Source organism: Parasteatoda tepidariorum, chromosome 8 (genome assembly GCF_982258835.1).
Source record: "Parasteatoda tepidariorum strain Cologne lab strain chromosome 8, Ptep-v5.0, whole genome shotgun sequence".
In the NCBI taxonomy this organism is placed as follows: Eukaryota; Metazoa; Arthropoda; class Arachnida; order Araneae; family Theridiidae; genus Parasteatoda; species Parasteatoda tepidariorum.
In genome coordinates this window covers 75086625-75103462 of record NC_141762.1, presented here as the reverse complement: position 1 = coordinate 75103462, position 16838 = coordinate 75086625, and the positions used below count along the sequence as shown (strand labels likewise).

The 16838-nt window shown below is 26.4% G+C and overlaps 1 protein-coding gene across 7 annotated transcripts in view; it reads right to left on the bottom strand.

Annotated features, from left to right (window-relative positions):
- Positions 1 to 16617, bottom strand: part of DNAlig3 (DNA ligase 3) — a 115627-nt gene extending 99010 nt beyond the window's left edge. For 5 of the 7 annotated variants that reach the window (XR_015435890.1, XM_087169150.1, XM_087169153.1 and 2 more), the window contains exons 1-7: positions 16443 to 16617; positions 14774 to 15167; positions 13600 to 13680; positions 12455 to 12601; positions 10975 to 11081; positions 10778 to 10822; positions 1126 to 1224 (exon numbers count right to left, since the gene is read on the bottom strand). Coding sequence is in view for 6 of the 7 variants with exons in the window: in XM_087169150.1 (XP_087025276.1) it covers positions 1126 to 1224; positions 10778 to 10822; positions 10975 to 11081; positions 12455 to 12601; positions 13600 to 13680; positions 14774 to 15059 (765 nt within the window). In the remaining variant the exon portion in view is untranslated. Of the gene's footprint in view, positions 1 to 1125; positions 1225 to 10777; positions 10823 to 10974; positions 11082 to 12454; positions 12602 to 13599; positions 13681 to 14773; positions 15168 to 16225; positions 16343 to 16442 lie in introns of all 7 variants that reach the window. The other 2 variants (XM_087169151.1, XM_087169152.1) reach the window with 2 other exon arrangements.
- Positions 16618 to 16838: the final 221 nt, after the last annotated feature.

The window sequence follows — 16838 nt, the reverse complement described above, 5'->3', positions numbered from 1 at the left end:
TTTCCACATAAGTGTCCAGCGGATGAAGCTGTAATTATTATCTCTCCTCTCTATGTGTCCAAGCAATAAGAGGTGCTGGGATTTGATAAAGCGAACAATATTTTTTCTGTTTATGATTTTCTCAATTTATAGGTTGAATCTGATTCTCCTTTCGCCTCTATCATAAATAGGTCCTATTATTCTCATCAGGACCTTTCGTTCAAACACCAGAAGGTCATTTTCATATTTTTTGGTCATTGTCAAGGTTTCACTTTTATATGTCACAACTCGTCTGATAATAGTCTTATGAAGCTGCATTTTTAAAAATTTTGTACGTAATTTATATTTCAAAAGTTAACTGTGTAAAAAGAATGACTGTTTCCTTTTAAGAATTTTTACACATATTTCTTCTGAGTTACTTCCTGAATCAGTGATGATGGGAGCCAAGGTAGGTGAAACTATGCACTCTTTCAAAATCAGATCTACAGTAATTTTGTTATCTGATCAGTTGTAGTCTTACTTTTTTCCCTGTACTTTGCTTTTACAGCATTATTTTTAAGTCTCACATCCTCTGCTGCTCTGATTAAGCATCTAGCGATGGAGGTCAAAGCTGATGTTTTTCTACTTAGAATCACCGAATCATCAGCAAAAGGGCAAATCTGTGATGTTTTGTAGCAGTTGTTTCCTCTTAAGTCAAGTTGTCGAACAATATGTTCCAGAATCGAATTAAATAACAGGGATGAGATCTTTATTCATTATTTGACACATATCAAATCAGGATTTTGAGAACAACTTTTATTTTTCATGGGTTGTCTAAAGTTTTACTAAAATATTATCTATAGATTCTACGGTATAAAACGTGTTATGAGAACCTAACATTTTAACTAATTGCCATAGAAATAAAGATTTCACAGCCACATTGAGCTTTACTTCCTTTAAAAATTAATCGAACTAGTAGTTAAATAATATTAAAAATAGAAAATGGAAATTTAAACTTAAGCTATCAATTTAAAATAAATTAGATAAACTTGTTTATTAAAAATTTTTTTGTTTAGTTTCAAATATCTGTGTGCCACATTTGAAAAGTATCAAAGAAAATTTTTTAAAAAATGAAATTGAATATAAATTAACAAAATAGATAGTTACATCTTGCAAATAAAGAGTACTTTTATTAGCTGGAGGACAAGCACTAGAATCCTCAAAAAAAGTGCTAATTGTAACTGCAACATCTCCAGCAGAGTCCCCCTAAAAAGTTTAAATTTGAAAATAAACATAAAAAAATGAAAGATAAAAATATATATAAATTAATTTAAAAATATACATTTTGAGTTTCTTAATTTGGCTGTTTAATAAACTATTTTCCAAATAAAAAACCAAATGCACTATATGACAGTGTGCAAATAACCACTCAAACACTTATGAGAGGCTCTTATATAAAATTCAGCATTTAGGAGTAGTATAGTCACATAATTTATGAGAAGTGCTGATACAAAGTCTGGCATTTATGAGTAGCATTGTCCTAGAGTGGTCAAAAAATATCATTGATGTTCTTAGAATATACAATATGCAAAATAAAATTTTAAAAAATTCAGAAACCTTAAAATAACTTTCGATCTAATGACTTATCTTGTGATTTTTATGGCCTAGGACTTAAGCTGGGACTTGTAAGAACCTAACATTTAATATGCTAATTAATTAGTGCAGACAGTATTTTAAGTTATGAAGTAAAAAAGTACTTTCTCTGAATAAATGTATTTTCATCTAATTTGGATTACTGATTTGGACTTAAAAATATAGGAGATGCTTTATAACTGGAAAATATGGTCCCAATAGTTTAACTCTTTAAAGACCGAAGCAGTGGAAATTTTACCACCGTTAACATCCTCAGTTTTTCAGAAGAGAAAATTCACAAATGAACTCACCCTCTTTGTTGGGGGTTCTCTTTAGTCATTTGCTTCTCAGCAGGTCATTTGCTCCCCCACGTCACTAATAAATCAAAGGCGTGCTCTACTTGTCAGTGAAACTTCATGGCATTCAAACTGACAATCGGCTTGCTTATTTTTTCCCATTGGAACGTTTTTCTGGTTAAATATTCAAAGGCAGGAATTAAGTAAATAATGAGATTTTTTTTTCCATATCTCCCTTTTATTTATACATAAATTTTTTGTTATTTTATTTATTTTTTAAATTTGGGGTTATTTTTTCTTAAAACAGATTATCTTCAAATGCCTATATCATGCAAAAATAGAAGAAAAAAAGCCTCTTGAAAATGTGTCGAAAATTCAGTAACAAGAACAATTTTTTTAGTTATTTTTTGTTTCAGTTAATATTAACTAAATTCACGCTTTTTTTTTTTTAACTTTATGAGTCAAATAAAGTTCAAATAATATTGAAGTTTGATCATGGAAATGTTTTTGCATTAATTATTAGAGAAATATTTCCTTGAGCTATTTTTCTGATTTAATTGAATACTTGGAAAAATAACAGATAACTTTCAAATGCTGCTTTCAAAACGTTATTTGGGTGTAACTGCAAGAAGAGAAGCTGGAACTGGTTCTTAAAATACTGTTAAAAACTTGCAAATTGAAGAATTTGAGTTTTAGGAAAAAGTGAATTTTTTTAAGGTAAATTTTGAAGGAAAAAGCAAATGCTTATGGGATATGGTAAAAAATTAATTCATTTCTTTTCAATTTATTGTAAAGAAAATTTTTTAGCATATATACAAATGTGTTTCCTTTAGTAACAACGGAAATTACATCTTATGTCTGACTTATCGGATATCTTTTTTTAATTTTATTTATTTAACTTCATCTGTTTTCTCCAACATCAAGTCGGTTGTCAACATCAAGTTTCTACAATTTATCTGTACCTGTCTTCATTCAGTATTTATTTATTTTCATTTGAACGTACACTTTAGTGGTCTGGTAGGAACACTTTAGCTCTGTAAGTAAAATGGGATCAGTTTGGTTCAGATGGACAAAAAATATTTCATTTGTAAAATCTTTTCTATCAAAAAAAAATGTGGAAAATTATCTTTTCCCCTTTTAACCATGAATTTTTTAAAAGGAAATTATTTTATTATTAAAATTAATAGAGGCTGCAATTGCAGTGATATATTTTTTTTTAATTATAACATAATTTCATTAATTAATTTCGTTGGATAAAAAGAAAGCATAATTAAATATTTTTAAATCTTCAAAGTCATAAGTTTAAAAAATTTTTATTATTATTATCATTAATTTTTAGTTTTTTTTTTTTTTAAATTTTTTTTTCTTTTAATTTTTTTTCTCTCACATTTAAAGATGCAGATAAACCATCGTAAAAGTAAAGTATGCATCTTCCAAGCATAATTTTAAACACTTTAAAAATCCTTTCTTTTTAAATTCATACAAGCACATTTTTATTTATTGAAACTTTGCTTAACTAAATTTATTAATGAACAAAAAGTTTCTCTGTTGCAGTGAAACTTTATTTTCATATTTATTTCGGATAATACCTAGTTCAATGTGCAGAAATATCACGTAAAAGGTATTTCTGCACATTGAACTATAAGTAAAAGAGCAATAATGCATCAAAATGACATGGGAAAAAAATTATTTTTAGTTTGAATTACAATTTAACAGTTAAAATAAATTACAATTACATTTCCAAATTGGATATTAGCAACTGAGTGCAAATTAAATTTGTTAACATCGGATTTGCAGTTAGGTAATAAAAGAATTACAAACAATTTTGCGCAAACAAGATAGTTTTGTTCGATTATTCAATTGGCAATCTCAGTTCAACCTCTCAGTTTAGTCACAAAAGGGAAGGGCATTAGTCCCACTTTTTGACAGGAGATAATCTATGCTCATCTTTGAATGAATACTCCTTTGAAATCTTCAATTTATTGTATTCAGACTCCTTTTCACCTGCCTAATGATTTGAAAGGGTATCACATTCTTAGGTTTCTTTTTATCCTTAATAAAAATTAGCATATTTTTTCTTCAGCCAACTATCAGCTGGTTATCCCTCCCCCTTTTTTTTTCTGCAAACCCCAAAATACCGAAAAAAAAGCAACATGATTACACAATGATTACCCATTTTACTATTTAACAAAAGGCTAACACAAGTTTGAATTAAGAAATCATGCATAATCCTTTTACTGTGTACTAGAATCAGGGAAATAGCGATCCCTATGAAAACCCTTATATAAATGCAAAGAAAAAGAATTTATACATAAACATATAATCAAGGAAAAAGAATTAAAGGGATAAATTGGCTATTTATCGAAGAAAATATTTTTTTTCTTCTTTTTTTTAGCTTTTTCTGAAGCAGAACTATTGTAGTTGAGATAAGAAAAGCTTTCTTTCCCCACTACAAGGAAAGGTTAGCTATTTCTTTAACACCTCCCTGTACAAAACAATTTAAAATTCTGGTGTTTTCAAAAGAAGAATGAAAAGTAAAATATCCTTTCTATGCATTGCACCTGTTTAGCTGAAAGCGTTTCTTTGAAAGGGACAAAGGAAGCCTTAGTAACCCACCAACTTAAGTCCTAATTATTGAGTGCTATGCAAAGATAATCTATCCTTGATTATTTAGCAAATGTGTTATATAATGACTTACAAAAATAATTATTGACTAAATTTTCTTCCAGTTTTTAAGAACTATATAAATTCCCGTGAAATTGATTTTGTTTACAAATTTTGATATTTCATAGTAAATAAATTTTTCGAAATCTTCTTGATGCACCTATTTTGTATTATACTATTATATCAATTGCTATGCATTTTAGTTAGAGAAATTTGTAGCGCGCATTTTACCTTTTGATTCGTTTTAAAACCGTTTGTTAGGCGCAGCATATCTTTTCTCTGAACTTGTGTCAGTAAACCCTGCATTAAATTCAACTCAAAATCTCCTCGTTTCAACGTGCAATATTCAATTATTTAAATGCAATTATCTTTTAGCACCATAGTGTAAACAAAATTAAGAAAATAGTATAAAATAACTAAGCAAAACTATAAACGAGAAAAAATTTACAAGTTAAGTTAGTCACTAGTTTTAAGTATTTTTTAATGAAACTTTAATATTTACTTCCATAGTTCAATATTTAATAAAGGTAAATAACAAATTTCATTTACAAATAATTTAAAACAAATATTAGCACAAAGACTTTGCATTCAGTACTTTCCCCATAAGTTTTTTAAATTTAATATTTTAACTTGCACATCATGTTATTTTCTTACCGTCGTTGAACAGCCGACCAATTTTGGGCTTACGACAAGTAATGTTCAGCTCCGTAGCCTTACAATTTTATATCCAATCCAGAAGACAAGGGAACTCCTGGATCAAGTTTGCCTTTGTGGAGAACTATTTGAAGGGAACTGATCCCTATGTGCGTCACATGGTAAGGGAAACCGCGAAAACATCCTAAGGTTAGCCTGATTGCGGGGGACTCTAAGTCATGATCCGTTTACCACTGTGGTTATCAGCACTGTGGTCAATGCGAGCCGGATGCGAAATTCGCGTCGACTAGCCATCGCTATAGAATTCGAACTTGGTATACCTCATTGGAAGGCGAATGATCTGTAACCTGGGCTACAACGACTCTACATCGTATTATTAGAGCTAATGAGATTATGACAGCAATTTTGAATGAGGAATATTGTAACGTTAACCAAATATTGTGTAGTAATTTAAATTTTTATCGATTGTTTGAAATAGTAAGAAATTAACTAAAAAAGATGGATTACTTTTCAAATTAATTTTTTTTATTAATTACAGATTTTTGTGTCATTCTATACAGAGTTAGTACTATTTAAATGAAATATTTTAATTCATTGATCAAGCAAACTAAGCCTGCAGCGGAAACAAATAATATTGTTAGACAAAAAAATTTACTTAAATAGAAAAATTTCTTTTCACAATTATTTTAATATATGCATTTAATTTAAAAAAGAATGAGTTCCTCCATTTATATTAATTTAGAAGTTTATCCGTTTCGCGTAATGAAAATGGAAGTATGTTAGCTATTTCTCTTTATATCATACTCATCAAAGGGGGAAAAATCTATATATTTTTAAATAATTAAGAAGCCTAGATTTCTCTTAGAAATTAATAGATGGTATCTTTGGTATTATTTAATAGTATGGATAAAATATTTTCTTTGAAATGCATATAAATGAAATATATGAATCTGAACCAGTCTGAATTATTTTGAATGATGTCTAGTTTTATCAATAAATATGCTACACCTTCAAAGCTATATTTTGCTCAACATAAAATGTCTGAAACATATTAAAACAAGAAAAAAAAATAATACTTAAACAGTTCTTTATAGTATGAAATTCATATGTAGCTACAAAACTTCCTTTATAAACTTTTCTTTTATAAACAAATTCCTTTTATAAACAAATAAATATCTATTAATTCAGCAATAATAATACTGTTCTTAGAATTCAATAATAATACTGCTTTCAGAAGAGTATCAAATCAAACTCGAAAATTAACGTTTAAAATAAGGTATGGTTCTTTTTAGCTGGTGGGTTAATTTTTATTTTCTTTAAATAGAGATTAACTTTTAAAATTACTATTAAATTAAATAATTTATTTATTTGAATAAACTATTGATGGGGTTAGATTTAGCATTACAAATGAGCGTATTGTCAATTCTATTTAACCACCTGCACTCATTTACAGACTTTACCTACTAATCATATGAGAGTACTACCAAATGGTACAGCAAATAGTTGCGGCGTTTAGTGAATGGAAATAGATTCCAAGTATTTTTCAAAGAAGATAAGTTGCTATTGTCAATGCCTACCTATTAGCTTCCCTTTTCGGCTTTGTCACAAAAGAACTGGATTTACTATCCTTTCCCCGTACGGTGATCAAGGAAAATCGCTTTCAGCAATTGTACTGACTGATGATTTTTTTTTTTTTTTTTGGAAATCTTTAATTTGTTGCATTTAAACTCGTTTTTAGCAACAAATGATTTAAAAGGTTCACTATAAAACTTTTCTCTTATAAATCTATTCATTTTGACATTTTCCCCTGTATATATATATTATTATTATTATAATTATTAAAATAGTTAATGTAATTTGCTCAATTTTTAAGTCAACTAATGTATCTAGCAAACTGACTTAAGTATTTAAATGAGTGAATAGCAATTAAAATTACACCATTAAAAAAATCCAGATAACAGATACTATTATGTATCGTGACTTGAAGATAAATTTTTAATCGGGATGTTTTTTGCTGCTATCTGATGCAGGACACAAATTTATTTTATACAAATTTATTTATTTATTATAAGACTTACTATAAGATTATTCAATTAAATTAAATTCATATCAGCAATGTCATTTAATAACTTTGCATTAGTCATGTTTTGCTATAAAGGACCAGATTAAAACAATAAACAAAACAATAAACTTAATTTTAAGCTGATTTGGAAATTGTAATTGCAGTGAAAAAGTAAATAATGATTAAAAAGCTCTGGTTTACAATTAGAATATATAACTTGCTGCGTAAAGAAAATGTATTCAAATTTAATAAGCTATTTCATAACAATTACCTAAAAACCTTACAGGTGAAATCAGAAAAACCATTTCATTCAGAAAGATCTGCGACATTGTTTGACTATACCTATTGAATTACTTATATACAAAAACTGCATTATCAAAACTGCTTACATATAAGTGAGATGACATTTATAAAAATCCTTTATGTGTGAAAGCAATTTCCTTTAAACAATAATTTTATATAACTTATTATCCTTAAAGATAATTTATATATTAATTGATAGGAAATTAATACCAAAAAGAACGAAATTACTATACCGAAATTATATAATACAATGTAAAAAAATTTAGAAAAAAAAAGCTGGATTATTTTTTTTTAAATATTTGTATAGTATTTAAAATTATGTATAATCATAAATTTAGATATAATGGAATTTAGTTTTCTTTAATAAAGCATTAAATAGAAATTTTAATAATAATTTTAAGATTTAAAAATTTTTTTGTTGAAGTAAAACAAAGTCTAAAATATCTGCACTAGCTCAAGTTTAAAAGATATATTATTAATTTAATGTATTTTAAATTATTTTATCTATCGTCTAACATTCACTAATGAAAAGCACACTGTAATAAAATTGATTACTGAAAAATACCAAACAGGTTAATGGAGAACAAAATGGAAATAAATAAAATATTTGATAAAAAAATACCTATAAAAAGTTTATTAAATGATAAAAATGGTAACCTTTTTTTATTTTATTCAGGGATCAAAATTTCCATGAACGGGTTTAATGATATTTTAATGATACTATTTTAATGATAACATTATCATTAAAATATCAGTGATTAACAGAAAGCATTATACAATGTTGGCTTTATTCAAATTTTTTTCAGTAATTTCGGTATTTATGATAGTGTATTTGTAATTATACAAAAAATTAACGTTTGGTAGTCAACAGTAAGCACATTACAATTTTATTAAAAATATATTTGTTTTAATGGACTCTGATATTTCAAAAATAAATTCCCAAAAGAACGCCATTCCCGAATTTTTAATAAATGAATAAAATGGTCCAGTTCAAACAACAAACAAATCTGTTACAAATTAAGAGGATTTTGTGTTTCCCTAAAACCACAGGGGGAAGTGTTTCTGAATAAAGCGTGAAGTTCGCACACCTCTTCCTTTTGACTTTCGATGAGTTCCTATACATCACTGTCAAGCAGCTCATCCCCTCCCAATCACTACTACCCATTCACCCTTCAGAGTTCCCCACTGACCCCAGTCGGTCGTTAAGTAGTCCGGACTTCTTCAGGCCACTTGGTCTTTAAAGAGTTAAAATGGAGAGTGGTTGAAAACTTGAGCCCCTACTTAAAAGTTTCCCTATTCGCATATATTATTACATCACAAAAATATTCGGATAAATAACTTAACTATACATATGGAGCTTACGAAATTAATCAAAAATGTTTTGCTCGAAATTATAGAGCTTGTTTATTCAAAGAAAATTCCACATAAAATATTTTTTATCAAATTTTTTCAAATTACTGATGGTCAATATATTTAGAATTATTAAGTTTACAGATTTGAAAGGAAAATAAAACAAATAGCAATATTGTTGATAGAAAATAGACAGAAAAAAACTGTAGTGTCTGATAGTAAAATTATTCAGTGTTATACAGACACAGGACAGAGCTAAGATTGTTATTTTAAAAAATTGCATTTAGTTTTTAAGAGTATCAAGGTATACTGTCATGTCATAGATCTTAGGTAATAAGAAATAAATTTTATGGTTAAGGTTTCAACAGTAGAGGCAAGCAATGATTTCTTAAGAACAGACATGTCTGTTATATTCTTTAATTTTAGATTGAAGAGTGCATCTACTCAGGCTAATGAAATCAACATTTAGTTTAAAAAGTGTGTAATAAATTTTTTAGAATTAAAAATTATATTTTGAAGATGACTTAAATTTATTTTAAGAATTGACTTAAATTAGACTTTTAAACCATATTATGGAAGAATGGAAGAAAATTAAATTTTTCTAAATAGTGCCAAATTTTTAACTATAATCAAATTAACTTAAATGGACAAAACGAAATTGACAACTGCAAAAATACTTTTATACAAATATCCGAATAATTAACAATGATTTGCAGAAAGAAAGAATTAAGTTAATCATTATTATTAATTTTAACATAAATATCTCATGTAACAACAGAAATGTACCATGCATTTAAACCAAAGTGAAGCATGATTAAGTGAGGTACCTATGAAATTTGCAAAATAAAATTTTAGATTAAAAGACTCAAACTTCTAAACTAATTAGTAAAAAACTATATAAGTGAAGATATTATGTAGGATTATGTTCAATTGTACAAATCCAGATTATTTTTAAATGAATCCCTTTTCAAATTTTAAGAAATAAGAAAAATTTGAAATTATGACACAACATAAAAATTCATTATTTTAATTACTACTTTTTCTGATATACCAAATTAAATCTAATCATCAATTGATTTAAAAAATAAAGCATAAAAGATTAAAACAATTGCTTTTAAACTTTTTGATTCAATTAAGGTATACTACTATACTAGCCTTAAGAATATGCAGAAAGAAACAACAAATGAAAAATAACAATTCGTTTTTGTTTTTAAAATTGAAATAATGTACACATATAAATGAATTAATTGCCATGAGTCTCACAAAAAAGGTTTTTCTGTCGCATATGCTATATGAATACATTAATGCTTTATTGTTTTCAAAAGACTTTGCCATAAAAGCAGCGTATGGTTAGATCAACCCATATGTTTTGTCTTGTGAGTTTAATTGTAACTACAAAGTTGAATACTTGGCAATCATGATATTAAATGAATGTAATAATCAATTAAAATATAAAATTGAATCAGATCAGAAAAATAGATGAAATTAACTTTAAATTACTTAATAAACTTCAAAAATTTTACACTAACAGCAGAGAAAAAATTACTAGGTATTTAAATTTATATAAACTTAAGTACAAATAAATCAAAAATGAAATTTAAAAAATAAATTAAATAACTAATAGAACATAATTTGAGCTGCGCTATTCTCTATTATCTAACTATTAAAATTATAAATAAAAATGGTGCATAACCGAATTATAAATTTATAATCAGCATTAAGCAATATATGCAAAGATGATATTAAATGTAACCACAAAAGTTTTTTTCTTTTGTATTTTTTAATATTTTTTTAGTAACCTTTACTGAATAGATATAATTACTAAAAGAATCATATAAAATCAGAAGCATAATTTTACCTCTTCAAAATGTTCCATCATCTCTTCAGCTGAGCACCTAAAGATCTGAAAATATCCCACATATTAAAAAGATTATTAAATATCTACATTAATCACATATTAAATATCCCACATATTTAAAATATCGCACAATTAAAAATACATAAAGAATTTGTACAAATATATATAAAAAGTAAAATAAAATAAATGAAACTTACCCCACTAAATAATTTGATTATTTGTTTTGTTTGAAGATTATATACTCGCTTTTCAACCATAGGCAAAAGCATTTTTGCCCACAAATACAAATTTCCTTTAAAACCATCTAGAAGAAAAAAGAATATAATTACTTAAATGTAGCAAATTTATCACTAGTTGACATTCAGCATATTTAAAGTAACTTATATTATACTATATTAATGTATTTTGTAGCCATTGTTTATCTAATTTTCTGTTATATATTGTGTACTTTATACATTGTGTACTTATAAATTAGAAATAATACCTGTTTGACAGACTGCAAATTCAATGTGTGGTTCATAAACTACAAATACAATTATCCTCACTTTACCGTTACTTAAAAATAATAGATGATGCAAACCCACATTTCTTCACTTAGTATATTACATTAAATCTAGCATAAACTTGAAGCTATTAACATATAGTACAGCCATTATGCTGTATTTATTAAAATAAATTTTAATATATCATATACTTTTTGAGGAAAATTTGTTTTTATAAAGCCAAATATAGTATGAGAGTTACCCGAATGAAAAGTAAATAGGTATCATAGTATCAGAAGTACAGTAACTATAGTGGTGGTTCATTCAGGGTTAAAAGGGTAGGGAAGAGAAGTGCATTACAGATTGTGAATAAATAATTAAACCAGTGAATGAAAGAGCGCTTGACATTAAGGTAAAGTTGAGCTAAAAATAATGTGTCCAAAACAGAGCAAAACGATATAATAATATAATTTTCAATATCAAAAATAGTATTTATTAACTCTAATCATTTCACTAACAGCAGTAGTAAATCCAAGAGAATCATGGCGTTTGTTGGTCCTAGCTCTTGGCAGATCTGATATCAATTAATGTCCGACATGAAAAATTTTATATAATCTTTTTTCTAGGCAATGTCTGTCCAAAACAAATACTTTACTATTATGCTCTTCTTCTGCTACTAAAAATCAGTGAACTGTACATTATTTTAAGTACATTTGTTTTAATTACATCCAATTTCGAACAACTTTACATTCACTTTAAATGTTTTCAAGCAAAATAGTTTATCAGTTATAATCAGTCTGCACAGGACACATCTTGCCAAAATTTATAAATCAAATCTGAAGAGTGGCACTGCCTTTACTATTATATTTTTGAAGCTTTATGCATACTCATTTTTCACATGGGCAATACTTCTACACATTTTAAGTTTGGCAACTTACAAACTTTTCATTTTTTATTAAAAATTATTTCATAATAATTCAAATTTATTTATGAGAGAAAGCTATATTTTCACATTAATGTAGTAAAAGAAAAGAAAAGTAATTCTGAAAACTTTGTTTCAGTAAAAAAAAATTGCAATAGGTAAATAACACAGTTGTTAGATAAAAAATCAAAATATAAAAGAATATTTTGAAATAACTTTAAAGTAGTGTAATATAATGTGCAACATAAATTAGTAACAATTTGTTCAACATACTTCCATCTGAACCTTTGGAAAAAAATTTAGATAAAATAGCATTTTTCCTTTTGTGTTCTGAAACTTCAGAGAGTTCTGCACATATTTTTCGAAATTGTCTTAAAGAGTCATCTTTGGTTGGAGTGGAATCATCATCATCTTCTTCTTCTAGCAAAATAAATAAATAAATAATAATTATAAAAATATTAAGATTGAATTTACAGCTAAACATTTGAGTGAGATCAATAACAGAACCTGTCAAAAGTTAACTAAGTTTTCAATTTAGATCTAGAACATAATTTTCCTTTTGGTCTGGAGGTAAAAGTTCTCTTAACAAATTGATTTATCCATGTTTTGTTTTAAATTTTGAAGCATCATTTAAAGTGAAAATTTATTTTATTTAATATAAGATTTGTAATTTTTTGAAGATTTAAAACATTTTAACAATATAATTCAATTTAATTGTTTCACATTCAATTTTCAGTGATACTTATTTTATCCCACCTTTAGTGAAGTATTACATTAAATTATATAATCAGCATAATAAATTAGTGCATATAAAAAAATAAAGCATTTCTTATTGTCTTTTGAAAAGATTTCCCGATTTTAATCTTTAAAGATCGAAAAATTAAGAATTTTTGGTTTTAATCCCTTGTTAAATTATTACTAAATAAATTACTAATTATATGATGATAAAATAACACTCTTTGTACTATATCTTTAGATGAGTATGATATTTTAAATAGGGACCCACTTTTAGTAAAAAAGGACCCAGAAATTTAGAAGTCCTGGGTTTTAAGGACATGAAGTTTCCCTAATCTAACGAACTTATAAAAAAAGAAAGTCAAGTGTTACATTATTTGAGTATATTGCATTGGCATACCATTGTAAAAGAATCTATTACATAAAGAATTACGTAACTCCTAAAAATATTATTTTATTCAAATTTTAAAAAAAGCCTTAGCTTTAAATGTCTTAGAAATAGGAGCGATTTGCTATTTTTCGTACAACGTCCTATAAAAGCTATAGATTTGGTAGAACCATCTTTGGCCCACACCTACAACTTTTCAAGCTAGCAAAAAAAAATATTAAAAAAAGTAGACCTCCACATTATTCTGCAACCATTATTGTGAAATGCAATAAACAAATTAAGTGTAATAAATTACCCTGAACTTCTTCTTCATCCACAGGGTCACTTTGCTTTTTAGTTTTCTTAGAGGGTTTAGCAGTTTGTCCAGATGAAAATTCTACATTAAAAAAACAGATTGAAAAACAAGAAGTAAATTAAACAAAATAAATAAGATTATATAAAAAAAATTCTAGAAGCAATATAGATCCAAATCATATAATTACAACTAAAATAAAACGAGTATGCGATAACTACATAATACACTTAACATCAGACAATAAGACAATAGATAAAATGAAAAATTTTCTGCAAACCCGAAATCTCAACTAAAACACTTTCTGCATGCATTGTTTAACTTTTGTAACTAGTTTCAACCCTTTCTTCATCAACTCATTTTGACAAATTTGACTGAAAATCAGAATTTTTTTTTAAAATGCTTAATTTTATTAGAACTCTTTATTGATTCCTGCTACAAGAATGAGTTTGATAATTAAAAAAAAACTGAAAATAGAAATCTAAAAATGTTTTGTGCAAAAAAGACTTTTTAAATAATTGAAAAAAATGCTTGAAATTTAAGCATGAAAAAAGGGTATGCAGGAAATATTAATCCACAGAATGTTATAATATGTTTTAAAAAGAATATGGATGAAAGATCTTTATTATTTATTTAAGTTGTGTGAACATGAATCTCAATGTGGGATTTTTAACTCAGACAAATACAAATCTCCACATTTAATTTTAAAAATTTGCTAATACGAATCTCAAAGTTAGATTTATAAAATAGTGTGAAAACGAATTTTGGAGTTTGATTTTAACAAGATGTGAATACAAAGTCATTTGAACGCATTAGTGGCTCTTAACTCATGTGAATACAAAATGCAATATTTGATATAAAATTGAGAAAATATGAAACACATTCCTAAATTGCGTAAATAGGAAGATTTGTAATGTAATAATAATAATTTGTAACGTAATAAAGAAAAATAGTGGAATGTAATTTTAAATCGTGTTTGCATTGGTAGGAAAAAGCGTAAAATTGAATCTCTTTTTTCTAGTGAAATCAAAAGAGATAAACTTTCTTTAAAGAGGTGAATTATTTTTTCAGTAATAGCAAAACAGTTTCCTAGATGGTGACAAATTTTTGATGAGCGGTGTTCATGTATATAAAGGTCTACTGAATATTAACATAAAATCCATTTAAAAAGTAATACCTGCTATGTATTTCTCGATTTCTGGCTTATGTTCATCATCTAATTCCTCCCATCCTTCAAGATCATCTATATCATCAATTTTTTTTGTCGTTGCTCTTGCTCTTGACAATTTCTCAAATATGCACTTTACATGAAACCATTGCTTCATATCTCCACCACTGTCAGTGAAAGGATTGGGAATAACTTTTGCAATTCTCACCACACCTTTTTCTATCTTAATCTTGCATTCTTTACAACCAGCTGTACCTCGCTTTGCAACATCCACACAATATCGATTTGTAGCCATTCTGAGATATATAAAAAAAAAGCTTCTGCGATAATTTTAGAATTCTGGTATAGACCATATAATAATTTCTTTCTTTCTTATGAGAGCTAAATATTCATATTTCTAAATCTATAAAAATAAATTAATAAAATATTTATTTTTAATATTTGAGGAAGAAACAATGCAATAGGGTAATAAAAAAAAAGTGCAATAAAAACAGTATCAATAGAACCTATAATTTTTAATTTAGTTCAAAATATAATCTGAAAAAGATAAAGATTTAAAAAGTATGCCTTGATAGTTCATTGTTCAAGAATAATTTACTTCAATCCGTTTCATTAAATATAAAGATTTCACAAATTTTTATGATTAAATGTCAGGCAAATGAATAAATAAATGGATAGAATTATATTTATGGAGCAAACTTTTACAAAATGCAATGGTCTGGTTAGCTACATTTATTACATAAAGTCAATTTAGAAAATTTTGTAGATTACAATAATGAAGTGGTTCAGATTGCACAATTTTCTGACTCCACTCACCAACTGTTTTGACTCCTGTTTTTCTTCAAAGAATAATTAGAATAAAAGGAAATCAATGAATAATTAGAAAAATATCTCTTTATAACTAATTATTCATTTAAATTTTTCAGAAATTTTTGTGGTTATATTTTATAAGCATAATATTTTTCGACAATTTAAATATTAGCAATTTCATTGAATATTGCAGGCAGAGGAGACTAGTTCCCTTAAAATGTCATTATTTTTTTAAACGAAATTAAATTAACTTTATAACCTGATTGACAATTTTTGAATGCTCACAAAATATGTAGCAAGTACAGGAGAATCATAATAAATGTGTCATCTATCAAGTTGGTCCCTTTCTATGATGTTTTTTTATTTATTTTAGTTTCTTAGAAGTTGCCAAGACTTGGCGATTATTCTGTCACTGATCATGATACGGAAATCTCCCCAAAAAATGAACATTTTATATTCATTTGTCTCTTTTTTTTATTATTCTGAAAAGTTAATAAACCGGTAATATTTTTTTGATTGTTTTGGGTTTACAAAATCACAATAAAATTAAAAAACAGAAAAAAAATTGGCAAAAAATTATTATACCCAAGATCTAACTTTTATATTCATAAATGTAAATAATTATAACAATAAATGAAATAAGAAACTGACATCAAAATGCAAATACTATGACATCATTTATAAAAGGAAATCATAACCATTACTACAAATAAATGAAGCTGTAGTTTAAGAATTAATTTAGCCTTCTCTTCTATTATAGCTCCCTTTCTAAAATAAATAAGTTTTAATGGTAGAAAGAAAGAAGGAGGTTCATTTAACAATAAAATATATTTATGAACATATAAATTAAAAACCAGTAATTTCTTACTTCAATTATGAAAAAGTGAAAAGAGTAAGCATCAGGGCGAAATAAAACATCTGAATAAATTTTGTTTTGATTAATATATGAGTAATCATATACTAATGAACAGTTTATTTAAAATTCCAGCGTATTTTACGTGAAAAAACAGGCTAGCACAGGAGCAGACGATAAAATAAACACTGAGTAGTTATGGTTACAAAGTAAAATGAGTTTCGTTTTAAATAAGAAATATTGTTTTTGTAAAATTTAAATATAGCTTAATCATAACAAAAGAAATCTTATTCATTAATGAAAAAATTTCCTTGAAATATAAAGTTTGAAGAAGATCACTTTGCTTTCAGTTTCTGTGGGAGAAATAAAAGAAGTACGCAAATAAGTAAGATTTATACCTTTATATGAAAT